General features: G+C 49.0%; 1 protein-coding gene and 1 long non-coding RNA gene across 3 annotated transcripts in view; one reads left to right on the top strand and one right to left on the bottom strand.

The window, feature by feature from the left end:
• The window catches only part of LOC101325505 (matrix-remodeling-associated protein 5), a 29,037-nt gene extending 26,055 nt beyond the window's left edge, over positions 1 to 2,982 (bottom strand). Inside the window, exon 1 of the mRNA XM_033849241.2 lies at positions 2,415 to 2,982. Within this exon, the coding sequence (XP_033705132.1) occupies positions 2,415 to 2,461 (47 nt within the window). The 5' untranslated portion in view covers positions 2,462 to 2,982. The remainder of the gene's footprint in view (positions 1 to 2,414) is intronic.
• A 327-nt stretch (positions 2,983 to 3,309) lies between these two features.
• Positions 3,310 to 12,031, top strand: LOC141277615 (uncharacterized). 2 transcript variants are annotated; one of them, XR_012329261.1, is made up of 3 exons: positions 3,310 to 4,414; positions 8,401 to 8,537; positions 11,063 to 12,031. It is a non-coding gene; the product is annotated as an uncharacterized lncRNA (long non-coding RNA). The 2 variants fall into 2 exon arrangements; XR_012329262.1 differs by having other exon boundaries at positions 3,310 to 5,278.
• The last annotated feature ends 3,720 nt before the right edge of the window (positions 12,032 to 15,751 follow it).

Below are 15,751 nucleotides of genomic sequence, written 5' to 3'. Positions count from 1 at the left end.
AACCAGATGTCAGGTAGCGCTTCCGTATTTCCAGCGGATCTTACTTGAATGTGCACCATGGGGGTAAGCTTCGCAAGACATCACACAGTACATGTCAGTGACACAAAACATGTGCATCAAGAAACAGAAAATTTATTTTTTAAAATCTTCCGCCATTCACTTTAATCGTTGCTATAGAATATAACCTTCCCTCCTGACTTTGGGATGACTTGGAGATCTCCCTATGCTGTGTAGGAGGGTACGGAATACACATGCCCACATACACGCCCATAAATGTACTTACATACATATGTGCGTGTACAAATGTATACATACACAGACATATATATTTGTATAAATGTGTATATATGTGTGTGCTTATAGATACAGAGAGAGGAGAGATACATTCATGTTTCTATAATAAAATGAATAATAAAAGTAAATGTTATGCGTCCGCCTCCAACGTTATTGCCGAGCCGTTGCTTATTGTATATATCGGAATAAAAAGCTTCTCAGGAAGGCCGTTATTATCAGAAGGGTTTCCTTCTTTTAATGCCATTCCTTAAAGTTTTAATTATATCTTCTTCAAGTGCTTACAGAGGCATTCACTAAAGCGAAATATGTTCCATTATATGTGGTTTTGTTTATGACCCTTAATTGTTTTTTCCTTGGAAGAGCCCAAATGTTGAGATGGTGCAGCACCAGAGTTATCGGAGAGGAAATTTGGGGCAAACCTCTGAAAAATCTGCCACTAGAGAAAGAGGAAAGGAATTATTTCCTGATGAAGAATCTTGAGGCAAACAAAAAAGATCAGTAAGACAAAAGAAAAAAAAAAAGGAAGAAGGAGAAAGAAGGAAGGAAGGAAGCAAGGAAGGGAGGGAAGGAAAGAAACGGTCAGATAAATGTTAGGTTGTGGGCTTCCCTGGTGGCGCAGTGGTTGAGAGTACGCCTGCCGATGCAGGGGACGTGGGTTCGTGCCCCGGTCCGGGAAGATCCCACATGCCGCGGAGCGGCTGGGACCGTGAGCCATGGCTGCGGAGCCTGTGCTCCGCCACGGGAGAGGCCACAAGAGTGAGAAGCCCGCGTACCGGAAAAAAAAAAAAAAAAATTAGGTTGCATCAGCTACCTCATTTAGAATGTCCGTGATTATTTTTTCATGCATCGGTCATGCCTTCCTTCATCGACTCATATTTCTGTCAACTCTTGCATGAAGTTTATTTGCAGAGAAGTAACACACATGGAGAGTAAAGGGCACGGAAGAGAAACGCGCCTGTCGGTTCGTCCCTGCTCTGGGCAAGCCCTCACTTCTGATCATAAACTCTCCCTCCGCTGACACGCGGTAGGGACACCCCGAGGCCGCAGCCCTTCCATCCGTTACAGGGCCTCCAAAGAGATGCTCTCTAAAATCCGGACGCGTCTCGCCTTTCAGCTGCCCCTCCAGAGCTGTCGGTGCAGGCGGCCGCGCAACAGGCAAGCGCAGCTTCCTCCGCTGCCGCTTTGCGGAGAGCAGCCGGCTGGCTCTGCTGAGCCCAGGTCTCCCCCGCTCCCGCCTGCGCGCTTGACCTCCGCCCTGGCTTTCTGCCGACGGCCTCCCGATGCCCCCTCCCCAGCCGCGCTCCGCATCCTGCCTTCCAGCCGGCTCCCCCCGGAAGACCGCAGGAACGCTCCCCCGGGAACCCTGGTCCCGAGGTCTCGAGGGAAAGCGCCCTGAGCCTGCAGGACCTCCCGGCACGCCCGGAGAACCCCGGGAGGCTGGCCACGGGACACCAGGCGATAGACAACCTGGAGGGGCCGGGCGCGCGGCCCTGCGCCCCTGGCCGGCTTCCAGCGCCCGCGCTCACGCGGCGGGCAGGCGGCGCGGTGAACGCCGAGCCTTCCCCGAGCGCGGCTCGGGTGGCCCCGCGGGTCTCTGAGGCCTGGCACCCGGGCAGCGAAGGACGTCTCTCCCAGACGGTGACTTCCCCAGCTCCCGCGCGGCTCAGCCCCCGGCTGAGGGGGGCTTCGCGTCTCCCCCTTTCCAGGGGAAGACGAAGGGGGAGAAGGACGAGAGTCTCAGCCCCCGGAGCGAGGCGGCCCTGCAGCGGCGGTGTCCCCCGCCAACGCAAGAGCGCAATCGCTTACGCTGGGGGATCCCCTTGGTGACGCCCTGGAAACCGGGGAGGGATGAATGAGAGGTCGCGAGGGGGAGGGAGGAGAGAAGAAAGGCTCGGGGGTTCCTTAGACCTACTCAGCGCATCTTCCCGGAGGATTCCGTCAGCCTCTCGCCTGGACGGAAGCCGGCCCCTCGGCCCCTCCACTGTAGTGCCAGGAAACAGTTCAACACGTCTGCTTGCCCTCGCCCCCCGCGGCACAGGTCCGTCCCGCACTCTCGTCACCCGCCCCTGGCAGACAGAGCCGGCTCCCCGCCGCGCGCCCCGGCCGCCCTCGGTCCTCACCTGTCCTTCGGAAGCCGCGGCACACGGGAGCGCTGCGCCCAGAGCATCCGCGGGGCCGGCGCGCGCGCGTCACCGCCGGGGGTCCGCCGGGGCCATGCCCTTCCCGGGGCCGGGGGCGAGGCGGCGCGGCTTCCCAGCGCGGCGCGGCGAGCCGGCGCCCTTTTATGCGCGTCGCCCAGAGACTTCCCCGAGTGCACGCCTCGGCCCACCCCCGCCCTGCCCCACCCCGGGGAGACGGGGCGCGGGCCCCGGCGCAGGGACCCTGGCCGCGCCGCTCTGCGCTCAGCCCTCCTCTCGGCTCTTCATGGCGCCGCGTCCCGAGTGGGCACGCCTCGTCCACGCCGCCGGGACGACCGGCAGGGGCCAAGCGCACACGGCTTTGGGAAGGAGGGCTGCGGGTCCAAGACGAACTCTGGGGACCCGCGGGAGGGGCAGAGGCCCGGAGCGCGGTGCGAACTGCTGCTCGAAGTCCGCACCCGGAGCGCCCTTCCCAGCAGAGTTGGAGAGGGTCTCCTTCTTTCCGCAGAGGAGAGAGGGAACAGGGTTTGCACTCTTCCGGGCGGGTCGGAGTGTTCTCTGGCCGCGCCTCCGAACCCCGGGGTTGGCAAGCGCCGGCTGCGCCCGCCGGCATCCCACCGCCCCCCCGACCCGGAGGGGCAGGCGCGGCTGCCACGTGAGCCCCGCGGCCACGCCCTCCCGCCTCTGCTGTGGCTCCTGGCCGCCAGCCTCCCTCCCCCTGCCAGGATCTTCCTGCCAAAAAGGTGGAATGCTCTCGTCCCGTTTGGAGAGCCCGAGGGGGGCTGGGCCGCTGCCGGCATTCTGGGGAGCCCGGTGGTACTTGCTGGGGCAAGTGACAACCGCTTGTGGACAGGGCGAAATAACAGAGGTTGGCGAGGACCCTGCGTCCCCAACGCAGAAGGGAAAGGGAGAGGAGGAGGTATCCTGGTTCCCAGGAGGAATCAGATCTGGGCAAGGGGACCAAGGGGTCAGGTGAGGACTTTCATCAGCAGAGCCCCCCTGGGCAGAGCTAGGAAGAGCACCCACTGTGAAGAGAAAGAAACAGGGGTGTCCCAGGGCCGGCATCCAGGAGGGGAACATGCCAGGTGTCCTGAGTGAGCCTGCGGCATGCCTGGTACCTGTCCAAGAGCTGCCAGGAGGTGTCCAGAAATGAACCTTCAGATGAGCTGCTTCTGATGCACCCAGTATGGACTGGCCTGGTTTCTCCTGAAAAGTGTGTAGGAGGGACTTCCCTGGTGGCACCGTGGATAAGACTCTGTGGTCCCAGGGCAAGGGGCCTGGGTTAGATTCCACACGCATGCCGCAACTAAGACCCACTGCAACCAGAAACAACAAAAAAGTGTCTAGGAATTCCTCACTGCCCCTTGCCCAAGGTGGCGGGCATCCACCAGGTAGATCAGGGGCCAGTTCATAAGTGGGTCCATTCACTGCGTCCATTAGCAATAATGTGTGTTGACATATTTCCAGGGACTGGTTTTAGGGATCCTCTTTCTTGACATGCCCCAAACCCTTTAATTACATTTATTAAAAACCTGTCCCCAGAACATCTCCTTAGCTTTCTTGCGTGGCTTTGCCATCCACCTACTCAGCTAAACTGGAAACCCAAGTCACGGTCCCCATGTGCCTCTCCTCTAGGACCTTGAAGCCAACTGGTGGCCAAGTCTAGTGGATTGCGACTCCTGAGAATTGCTGAGCCCAACGGCCTTGCCCACTCGGTACGGTAGTCTGGTGCTCAAGTCTTAGCTTCTGCCTGCCTCTTCCTTCATCCATTGTTTCTTTGTCCCACCACCAACCTGGAGGGCTGCCCCATCCTCAAAACAAGTTCTGAAGTTGTCCACGGTGACACATGACATGGCAGGGTCTTGCCAGCCTGTCCAGGGACCTTGTATCTGCTGATGTCCCGGCTTTGAAGAAATGGTAGCAGACCCCTCCCTTCTTCTCTTCCTCCTTCTTGTGACGTCCATGCACGTTCTCATCTTGAGGTACGTATTTCAGTCCATCGTGTGTCCCTTCCCTACCGCTGTTTGATGATCTCTTCTTCAGCCTCCATCTCATAGCACTTTCCAACATTCCTGCCCATCCATGTGGCCCTTTGCTTGTCTTATGGCCAGTTACTTGCCCTTGTCTAATTATATGGTTACGTTTCGAAACCCGGAAACTAGCACAGAGCTTAGCACACCCTAGGAGCTCAAACAAATGCATGAATAAGTGAGTGAGGGAATGAATGAGGTTCAATTCTACTAAGAAATGTGTAGATTTAAAAAGTCACAATGCATAACGGATATGACAACTCCATGAATACAGCCTTACGGATTTTCCATGATTCCATAATTTTTTTAAAAAAATCAATAGTTTGGTGTATTTATTCCTTTTGTTTCGACATTTATTCTGCTCCCTCGGTGGTTAGCTCCGGAAACCATGTTTGATTTACTGTTGGATCCCCAGAAATGCCAAGAAAATTCCTTGAATACGGAGGGTTTTAAATACATATCGGTTGAATTAAATGTACCTGTTTCCCCACAATTCCACAAGGTGGAGGCTGCGGAGGGTAGAGGGGACAAGGGCCAGGTCGGTAAGTTAGGACAGCGCGGAACGTGCTTTCTGAGGCAAGGAGTGATTTGACCTCCAAAGCGACAAGAGGTTGGAGTCCATCAGAGTCACCAAACGCCATGTGATTTGGGGGATGGCAGCTCCTTGCACGGTGCGCCCCACGATTTTATCAGCAATTGCTTCTCCATCTTTCTCATTCTAGCGGCATCTGTCTTCTTGAAGGATTCTGTCTGCATCACCGTAAGAGCCCTCCCATCCACTCTTCTCATTGGACCCCCTTAACAGCAGAGCCATTGGTAAAGAGTACAGACAGCTGGGCTTACGCCCTCCTTTCCTCCTTCCCACTCTTTCTTGGCTGGGCAGAAACCTTCCCTAAAATCAGCTTCCCCAAACGTAACATAAAAACAATGATGCCCATCTTTCAGGGCTGCTGTGACCACAGGATGCAATCCTGTAGACAAAGACCTGAACACAGGACCTGTGTCGTACCCGTGGTTAATACACAGGATCTGTGGAACCTACACTCCTTTATGTTTTACTCCTTTCTTATATCTTTCATCCTCTTACCTGATTTCTCCCCAAGACAGGATCTCTGGGGATACAGTGGCTGTTTCTTGCTTGACCAGGCGCTCTGAATCTTGAATGGGAGAGTTTCATGTTCTAGGGGGGGCTGTGCATGACCACGGGATTATATGGTTTTTTGCTTAACAGGGATTGTAAAAGTAAATCCTGCGTCAGCGGCTGCTACCCAGCCTCCATAATCAGATGAAGGACTGACCCTACATATTATAGGATGACTGGAGAGAAAGGAAAAAAAAAAAGTCTGCACAGGAAACGTCTCCTCGCATAACTGGGAAATCCCAGGGGTAGACTAATAGCTAGTGGGGATGTATCTTTATCTGAGCAGAAAGAGGCTTTCAGGAATGTTGCATGTGAAACTTGCCCCGGGTCTGTCTAGGGTAAGCCTTAAATGAGAATACAAGCTACTGGCAACCTCTCTGAAAACGAGGGGATATTTTTGTTTCACCTCGTTCCTTCATACCACAGTCAGTGGAAGTCTCCCATTCTGCTGCATTTACTAAAATGCTTCCAGATTTTTCTCAACAGCGAATTTTTAGAACAAAAAAATAAGAAGTACACCTCAGAGGAACTCCCCAGATCTCCCAAGCACAGTTGAATTATATCTGCAAAATGGGCTGGAGCAAATTCTGCTCAGCGGGGAGGGTAGAAATCTACAGAAAAAGCATCAGATACAGACGTGATCTCAGTCCGACCCACCATGGGGGACGCGCTGAAGGGGACTGCTCGGCAAACTGGAAGCTATTTCTCCATCCCTCCCCCTTATCTGAGCCGGAAGCATCTAGAACAAGTCACAGACACAGGCTCTTCCACTCTGGGTCTCCAGATTCTGCTTGGTAGGAAACCAAGTGCAGGGGGATAAGATAATGGAATTTCAGCTCTCTCCTCCATGCCACGGGATCCCATGCAGACTGGGGTCAGCAGCCCACGCCACGGCACCCGTTCAAAGACCTCAGCTCTGGGGCTTCCCTGGTGGCGCAGTGGTTGAGAGTCCGCCTGCCGATGCAGGGGACGCGGGTTCGTGCCCCGGTCCGGGAAGATCCCACATGCCGCGGAGCGGCTGGGCCCGTGAGCCATGGCCGCTGAGCCTGCGCGTCTGGAGCCTGTGCTCTGCAACGGGAGAGGCCACAGCGGTGGGAGGCCCGCGTACCGCAAAAAAAAAAAAAAAAAAAAAAAGAAAAAGAAGAAGAGAAAAAAAGACCTCAGCTCTGGATGGCAACGCGGCAGAAACCAAGATCGGGCTTCCGTTTCGAAATAAAAGTTACCAGTGGTCTCTACCTCAAGGTGAAACTATTCATTCCGGAGAGATGTCCTGTGATGGCGACTATCCAACCTTCTACGCAGTGTCAAGACTTGTGGTTTTCGGTGTGTGTTTTTTTTTTTTTTTTTTGGACAAAGCATTTTGACCTGCATTTATGCTGATTTTACATCCTGCCTCTAGGAATACAAATCAAGTAGCTTCTCTGGGATTTCATACGGCAGGTGCACGAAAGGCTGGAATGAAAGGTCACTAAAAGCTACTTCTGGGACTTCCCTGGCGTTCCAGTGGTTAAGACTCCGCGCTTCCACTGCAGGGGGCGAGGGTTTGATCCCTGGCCCTTTCGTGGGTCTCATAAGGCTAGATCCCAGGGTATTTCTCTCACCTGTGGATGCATTCAAGACACCAGGTAAGGTCCCTTGTGCTTTGGGAACATGCCTCTTTCATGAATTAGGACGGGCAGCCTCACTTACAGACAACAGATGACTTATGCAGAGAATTTAAGTCATTCTGAAAACAGACAAGCAGGAAGACATTCTTGTGTCTGGTGACCGTCAGTCCTCCCTGCACATCGCGGAAGAGAAACACGGATTTGCCGAACTGTCAGTGGCGTGGGCACGGACAACACACAGGCACGCGTTGTAAGCAGAAGAGCTTAGACAGGCGCCCAAACCCAAACTGAGTTCAAAGAAGTTACAACAGGCTTTGGGACATGGTCTTTAAAGATGCAAAGAGAATTTACTTAGGAATAAAGTGGAAGGAACACATGACTCAAAACGATTAGAAAGCGTGAAGCAGAAAATGATGTTCTGTTCGTGGTTTACCAAAGAAGAACACGGCAAAGAAAATACTTAGAAACAGAAACTGCGTGGCGTCGTTAGGACTCCTAATTAGCCTTCGAACTTGGATCGTACCTATATGAGTTTTCAGTGGCTGCTGTAATGAACTACCATAAAATTTGTGGTTTAAAACAACAGAAATCTGACTGTGCTCCGCTCTGAAGACCAGACGTCTGAGGTCAAGGTGTCCCAGGACCGCGCTCCCTCCAGAGGCTCCAGGGGAGGGTCCTTCCCGCCTCTTCCAGCTCCTGGGGGCTCCAGGCGTCCCTGGGCTTGTGGCCGCGTCCCTCCCATCTCTGCCTCTGTCTTCACGGGGCTTCTCCTCTGTGTCTGGGCCTCTCCTCTTCTGTGTCTTAGAAGGACCCTGTCATTGGATGTAGGGCCACCCTCATCCAGGGGGACCTCATCTCAGACCCTTCCCTGCACCACATCTGCAGAGTGAGACCCTCTTTCCAAATAAGGTCCCGTTCTGAGGTCACAGTTGGACATGAATTTTGAGGGGATACTGTTTGCCTTACGGCACTACCTGTTTGCCCTGTAAAAGGGTAAAATGTGTCACATTGACATCGACCGTGGAAGCAGTAAATCAGCCCCTAACAACCTTAAAATGTCATGTTTTTAAAGTAATGATAGAAATATCGCGATACAGGAACTAGAACCCTATCATAGTGCCTACCTGAAAATGTAGGTCCCTGGTGTGGGGTACATTGATATAGGATGGATTTTTTTTTTCTTGTTCCAGCATCTAGAACCTCCAGACCCAGCAGAAACACAGTCGTTCCCGGCATTGCTCTTCTCTGAGTCCTAAACTGGGTTCAAGTGGGATCGGCCAGGTTCACGTCATCCTACAATGCTGGGCCATGATTGGCTGGCACCACGGTGAGCAATCGCTGATGGACCTTCTGCACCAATCAAAATGCCTGGCTCCCGGATACAAATGATTGGTGCACGGGTGAGCACATGACCCAGGCCAGGCCAGTCACGATCCATGCTCAGAATTTCTCAAACAGAGATGGAGACGCAGTTCCTGGTGATGCCCAGTGGGCACGTGTGAAGACCCAGAGCCGCCATATTTCTTGTCCCGGTGAGGAAGGCTGTTTAAGAAAGTGAGGTCAACATTTTGGAGAACCAGAAAGGGGAGATGCAGCAGAGAGCACTTGCCTTTTTTTTTTCTTTTCTTTTCTTTTCTTTCTTTTTTGGCCTCGCTGTGCAGCTTGGCGGGGGGTGGGGGGCGTCTAACTTTCCCGACCAGGGACTGAACCCGCAGCCTCGGCAGTGAGAACGCAGAGTACTCATCACTGGACCACCAGGGAATTCCCACCTTTGCTTCCTTCTCAAGGTTCATGTGGGTTCCAGTAACCTCCCTGTCTTGCCTGAGTTGGTTCAGCTGAGCTGATAGCTTTTCCTGTTATGGATCAAAGCAGAAATGCCCAATGGATCGTGTTCCACTCCATCTGCCCCATAAAGACAGATGTTCTGCCCTCAGATGCGTTGGTTTATTGTGGGGAACTACAGATTAACTATCACAAAAGACGCTGCCTCAGGACCTTTGCACTGACTGTGTCTGCTCCCTGGAGTGCTCATTCCCCAGATTCCCCCATGCCTTCCTCTGGACCTTCTCCTGGTCTTTGCTCAGGGGGGTCCCTTTCGGCAAGTCCTCCTCTGACCACTCCCCCTATACTTTTCACTCGTCTTTCCAGCTTTATTCTTCCACAGGTTGGAGCTGAGAAGAGACAGGTGGACCTGAGGAGAGGCAGATCGAAGTGGGTGGCAGCTTTGAGTTTCAAGGTCATTGTGATCTCCACGGACTGCATAGTTTCCCTTTGATTCAGGCAACTTTCCATCACCTTTCAGCACACACTTAGCCAACAGGCACCTTTATTGCTTTCCTAACTTGAGTTGGGTTTTTGTTACTTGCCATGAAAAAAGTTCTCAGTGATATAACAATCACCGTTGAAACGTTAACCCAGTTTTGTTTTTTTTTTAAATTGCACCACTTAGAACAAATGATAATGTAAGATTCATCACTTTCTGAACCAACAAAACCTGTATGGTTGAAAGAAAAATGTATGTTTGCTTTGTTTTCATTACGATGCTATGTTTTATTATTATTAGAACACATAGTCATTTATGCGTGAGTTTCATTTTTTTCCTGAAAAGGGTTTTCAGGATTTCCTGAAAATAATTCCTAAGGTAACGGTTTACAACCGGTCCTTCCCCATTTGTTTCTCAGGCATAATCGTTATGAATATAAGCGTATGCATTCATATTTATCTTTCATGTTTTACCGTGTTTTTAATGGCATACACCCATATATACGTGCTTGACTGTATATAAAAATTCTGAAGAAGTTAAATCGTTAATTGTTACTTCTGACATTTAAGACCGAAAAACAAGGGGGGTAGACAAAAAACGTTTAGGGTTTGTATTCTTTTTTTTTTTTGCAATATGAGTTTTTAGTTTTATACCCAAAGGGGCCTTTGTTTGGTTTAGAAATGTCTCCTGATTTTTATAACAATACAGTGGAATGTTTTATTGTCTTGGAATTTAAATGTAAAGCTATTAAGGACTATGATGCGAGCCCAGTCAAAGATGTTAGCCCAGTCAAAGCCCAGTCCAGTAAAAGATCCAGGACATATAATGCTTTTAATTTGGGGGATTCCTTCTTCTTTTAACTTAGAATAATCTTTTAAGAAGGAATATTTCTTGCTCAAATGAAATGTGTCCAAAGTTTAGTCATTCTTTGACTTCCACTTTTATTTTATCAAGGTAAAAGTCACACCATACAAAATGTACCATTTGAACCACTTTAAAGGGCACAATTCAGTGGCTTTAGAGCGTCCACCGTCTTGTGCAACTGTCACCACTACCTGCTTCCAAAACATTTACGTCATCCCCAGAGGAGACCCATTAAGGGGTCACTCTTCATTTTCCACACCTCCTCCCACCCCCAGCCCCTGGCGACCGCTCATCTGCTTTCTGTGTCCCTAGATTTACCTCGTTGGGACATTTCATATAAGTGGGATCATAGGGTATGTGGTCTTTTGTGTGTGGCTTCTTTCACTCAGCAAAATGTCCTCAAGGTTCATCTATGTTATAGCCTGTACTCATACTTCATTCATTTTTAGGGTTGAATACCATTCCACTGTATGGCTGGACCACGTTTTGTTTATCCACTCATGCACGGGTGGATAGGTAGAATGCACTGAAATGCTTTTTAGAAAAGAGCCAAAGATGTAGGACTCTGCTGTAGACCTAGTGAAACAGGCATGGTTCTGCAGGTCAGCAAATGACCACGGGTGACTGTGACACGCAGAGACTCCGATTCACACCTTGCATCCACAGTTCTTGTATTTTTTGCAGGGAAAGGCAAGCTTTGCTCCTAATGTCTCTCCTCTCCACAGGGATGGAATGCATGAGAAATCTCTCTGGATCCCACGTGCAGCATCATTCCATAGAATCACTGACGACAAAATCATTTTTAAGATTCTCATAGTTGTGTTGGATTTTGCTGACTTGTACTTAGCGGCTGACTTGACTCAATTACAGGCATTTGACTCCGAATTTCCTGCCTAGGGGCAAGGGTTATGTCAACTTACAATTTGCATAGATAAAACGATATTTAGGAAGAACTGGCAAAGTGTGTCTGGCATGAAGACTTTTCTCTATAGCGTAGGTGGAATTCTGCCCATTTTAGGCGTTTCTAAATCAGAGAACAGAGAATGAGAGCACACAGATATCCCTTTGCTTGCTAGTAGTTTAAGTTAGATGTAACTCGTTCAAGGAAAAGTATACTTTATGGCTGTGGATGCCTTGACCACCAAGGTTCACACCGATGACCCATGGTCAGGACTTTAAGGTCTCAGTAGAACAGGAATAGAATCCATCCTGAAGGGGATACGTACTCACATAACCCCGATTCAACTCAGAGCTCTGAGGCGGAGGGATAAATTGGGAGACTGGGATTGACATATACACACTACTGTATGTAAAATAGACAACCAATAAGGACCTGCTGTAGAGCCCAGGGAACTCTACTCAACACTCCGTAATGACCTATATGGGAAAAGAACCTAAAAAAGAGTGGATATATGTATATGTATAACGGATTCACTTTGCTGTACACCTGAAACTAATACAGCACTGTAAATCAACTACACTCCAATAAAAATTTTTTAAAATAAAATAAAATACATCAAAATGATAAAGCAACAAACAAACAAACAACCTCAGAGCTCTGAGACCTGATTCTGGACCCAAAGGGATGCCACGCTGCGCTCCCGTACGCGTTGGCAAGAGGAGAAAAGGATCCCAGACGTATCTTGTCATTGAACAAGTCCAAACACCAGACTCTGAAATCCCAGGTACTTGGTGAAGTCTCGGCCCCACGAGGATGACACAGGAACACACAGGAAGCTTCTCCTTCCAGCCTCTATCAGAAGACCTTCGAGGGCAGGAGTCCCCGTCAAGCAGAGGTCGTGGACGAGCAGATGACTCCGTATTTTGCAGTTTCCTAACATGTGAAATACTCATTCCTGGAAAGGACTCAGAGAAGCTCTCCAATGAAGCACCCGTTTAGAGTCATCACCTGTGGCTGTTCTCCCAACGTCACCGGTCTACCCCCAGAATCAAGTAGTCAAGTTATAACGAAAGCCTCGTAGAAACAATGTTACCCCAGCAAGTGTGGGTTTTGTCAGACTTTGTCTATTACTACTTCTTACTGTAGTCTATTTTTTTTCTGAATGGAGTAAGATAATCGATTCCTCATTTCTGTCTATCTCTCATCTACCTACCTGCCTATACCTAGTATACCTAAGATAAACGAATGCAACGAATTTCCATGCATTTGACCAAAAAAAAATAGCCTTATCCAAAGGTTTGCTCGAAATTTTTGAGTCTGATGATTTCTTCTTAAATAAAATAACAATAAACTGCATTCCACATTAAAAAAAAAAATGAGATCCTGCTTTCAATTCTTTTGACTATATACCCAGAAGTGGGATTGTTGGATCATACGGTGGTTTTATGTTTCATTTTTTGTGAAACTTCCGTAATGTGTTCTCTACCAACTGCACTATTCTACACTCCCACCGACAATGCTGATTGTTTAACATCTTCACCAACACCTGTCGTTTTCTGTTTGTGTGCTTGTATTTTTTTGTTTGTTTTTATAGTAGCCACCCTAATGAGTGTGAGCTGACACCTCATTGTAGTTTTGATTTGCATTTCCGTGATGGTTAGCTATGTTGAGCATCTTTTCATGTGCCTGTTGGCCATCTGTATATCTTCTTCGGAGAAATGTCTATTCAAGTCCTTGGCTTGTTTTTTAATTGGGTATTTTGAGTCAAAATCACCAATGTGGCGTCCTCTGCCATTGCTTTGTTGCTGTTGTTGAGTTTTAGAAGTCTGATATGTACGGTGGATGTGCGTCCCTTATCAAGTATTTAATTTGCAAATGTTTTCTCCCACTGGGAGGGTTGCCTTTTTATCTGTTGATATTGCCTTTTGATGCACAAAATTTCTTAATTCTCATGAGGTCCACTCTGTCTATGTTTCTTTTTGTTGCCTGGGCCTTTGGTACGCTGTCCAAGAAATCATTGCTAAATCTAGCGTTGTAAAGCTTTGCCCTAGACTTGCTTCTCCCCATATAATTCAATGACACCAACTTATCAACCCTGGTGATGATTTACCACCTGGATACTCTTCTAACCTAAGGATCACACTGTCAGGAGGACAACATCAATCTAATGATCCTAGTTTTCCAGTTTCCCAAGTTTCCCCTCAAACCTTCTTTCTTTAAAAGTGCTTACTGAGCCACTCACTACTGCAAATTCCATTCGATAATTGAACCGTTAAATGCGACATGAATTTAAGAACATCCTTTGAGTTTCCTCCTTCAGCCCGTCCTGGAAAAAAGTGCTAAGCGCATGTGAATTGGAATCTTGAAATAGGAGGTCTGCCTTCTACATGGACCACCCACCTTCTCCCCATGCGTCATGCAAGGTATCTGAGAGAAGCTACTTTTGTTCACTTAGCCAAATATCCTGTATCCTTAAGTGACACACACCGTGCAGTGATATTATATAACAGTGTTTCCAAGAGAGACAAAACATTTCATGACTGTTAAGGAAGGAAAAAGCAACTAATATGTTCATACAGAAAGTTCAACCCTGGGGCCAACACACCTATTAAACACCTGGAAAATTATATATATATATATATATATATATACACACACATATATATATACTGTATATTTTTTGAAGGAATAGATACAATTTACATACTTTCCACGTATGGAAATGATAGTCTGTGTGTATAATCTAGGGAGCTAAGTTAATTGCAAAGGAATACACTGCTGCAATACCAAGTATCACCTTGACTGGGGCGGGAAATGGGTACAGATCCAGAGAAAGTCAGATGACCTAGATCCTTCTTTAATTTTAGTGGTTAGGAAACCTATAAAGAGAGGGACATAATAGCCCATGGGCTTAACTCAGGATGGCTATTTCAGAAAAAAGTGAGAGCACAGATCAGTGTACTTCAAAAGGAAAAACTTCAAGGAGGGCAGTTTCCTATTTGTTTAGATAGTCCCCATCTGATTTTATCACCCCATTAATGGCTAAAGTAATTCCACACCACCCTCGCCAAGCTCCTGAATGAGTTGACTGCCTCCAGTGGTGGGGGCTTGGTTCTTTGAGGGGCATGCCAAAATCTATCACATGCAGCCCCCAATCCATCTCTTTGTAACTTTCATGGGTCACAGGTATGCCCCAAGTGGACATCTAAGATGTCTGTCTGTGGTACTTCACCTCCATGGCAGCCCTTTGAAAGTCAAAAAAAAAAAATCCCTGTGCTTCCCGTGTTTTATTTCCTTTAGAATACATACATGTCCGTGCACGTCCTGGTGAAAAGCCCTTGTACCAGGCTTTGCTTTTCTATATTCTTTCAAAATAAGAGTACTCTTCGCTCATGGGTATCCAGGTGGGGCTAGGTAGGGACGCGAGGGCTGTATGTACACTTCAGCTGATGGAGCTTAGTGTCATAGTATTGGGTTGGCCAAAAAGTTCATTCGGGTTTTTCTGTAACATCTTATGGAAAAACCCAAACTTTTTGGCCAACCCAAAATACATCATCTGATCTGGGAAGGTGTTTCTTATGACCAATTCTCATTGAATCCGTTGTAGATTTTTGTAAAAGCTTTCACAGGCATTTAGAAATCTTGAAACTGAGCAGGGCCCTGGGGGGCTCTTGGGCACAAAAGCCTTTCTGTGTCCCCCCTGTTTCTTGATTACAGGAAGTAGGCTTCATTCAGCCTTCCCTGAGTTCCAAAGGGCAGGTTCAGACAGATGTTAATCAGGGAAGGGAGGGGATGCAGAGATAAGGGAGGAGCAGTGAAGAAACAACAGTGCAGCCTTGGGGCAGGTCCTGGTTCCCCCTCCAGGGATACACAGAACAATATCTTTGAGCCGTCTTGCAGATACTGAAACCTCCACCAGGCAAGAGAAGTTAACTGCATGCTGCCCACCGGCACGCACACCTCGGACGCTTGGAACCAGAAGGTTGATGATGCCGACTCCCACCTACCTCCCCACCAACCAATGAGAAGAAGGTCCACGGGCTGACCACGCCCCCTTTGAACCATGACTGTAAAACTCCTTCCTAACCCCCTCCAGGTCAGGACACAAAGTTTTGAGGGTATGAGCCCACTGTGGCCCCCTTTGCCTGGCAAAGCAAGAAAGCTATTCTCTTCTACTTCACCCCAAAGCTGTGTCTCCGAGAATTAATTCAGTGTCCGGGTAACAGAGGCTGGATTCAGCTTCAGTCTCTGCGCATCGGGTGTGGAGATAACAAGTGCCGCTGTGCAGAGTGGGAGCAGGTGTCTTCTCCAGGTGGGCCCTACGTCATCACAGGGGTCCTTGGAAAAGGGAGGCCAGAGACTCAAAGCTTGAAAAGGACATGTGATCTGAGAAACAGGTTGGATTGATGTGACGACGGGGCCGTGAGCCAAGGACTTCAGACAGAGTTTTTTTTTTTTTGGCCGCGCGGCATGTGGGATCTCAGTTCCCCGACCAGATATCGACCCTGTGTCC

This window comes from Tursiops truncatus, chromosome X (genome assembly GCF_011762595.2).
Source record: "Tursiops truncatus isolate mTurTru1 chromosome X, mTurTru1.mat.Y, whole genome shotgun sequence".
In the NCBI taxonomy this organism is placed as follows: domain Eukaryota; kingdom Metazoa; phylum Chordata; class Mammalia; order Artiodactyla; family Delphinidae; genus Tursiops; species Tursiops truncatus.
This window is presented reverse-complemented; position numbering and strand designations above follow the sequence as displayed.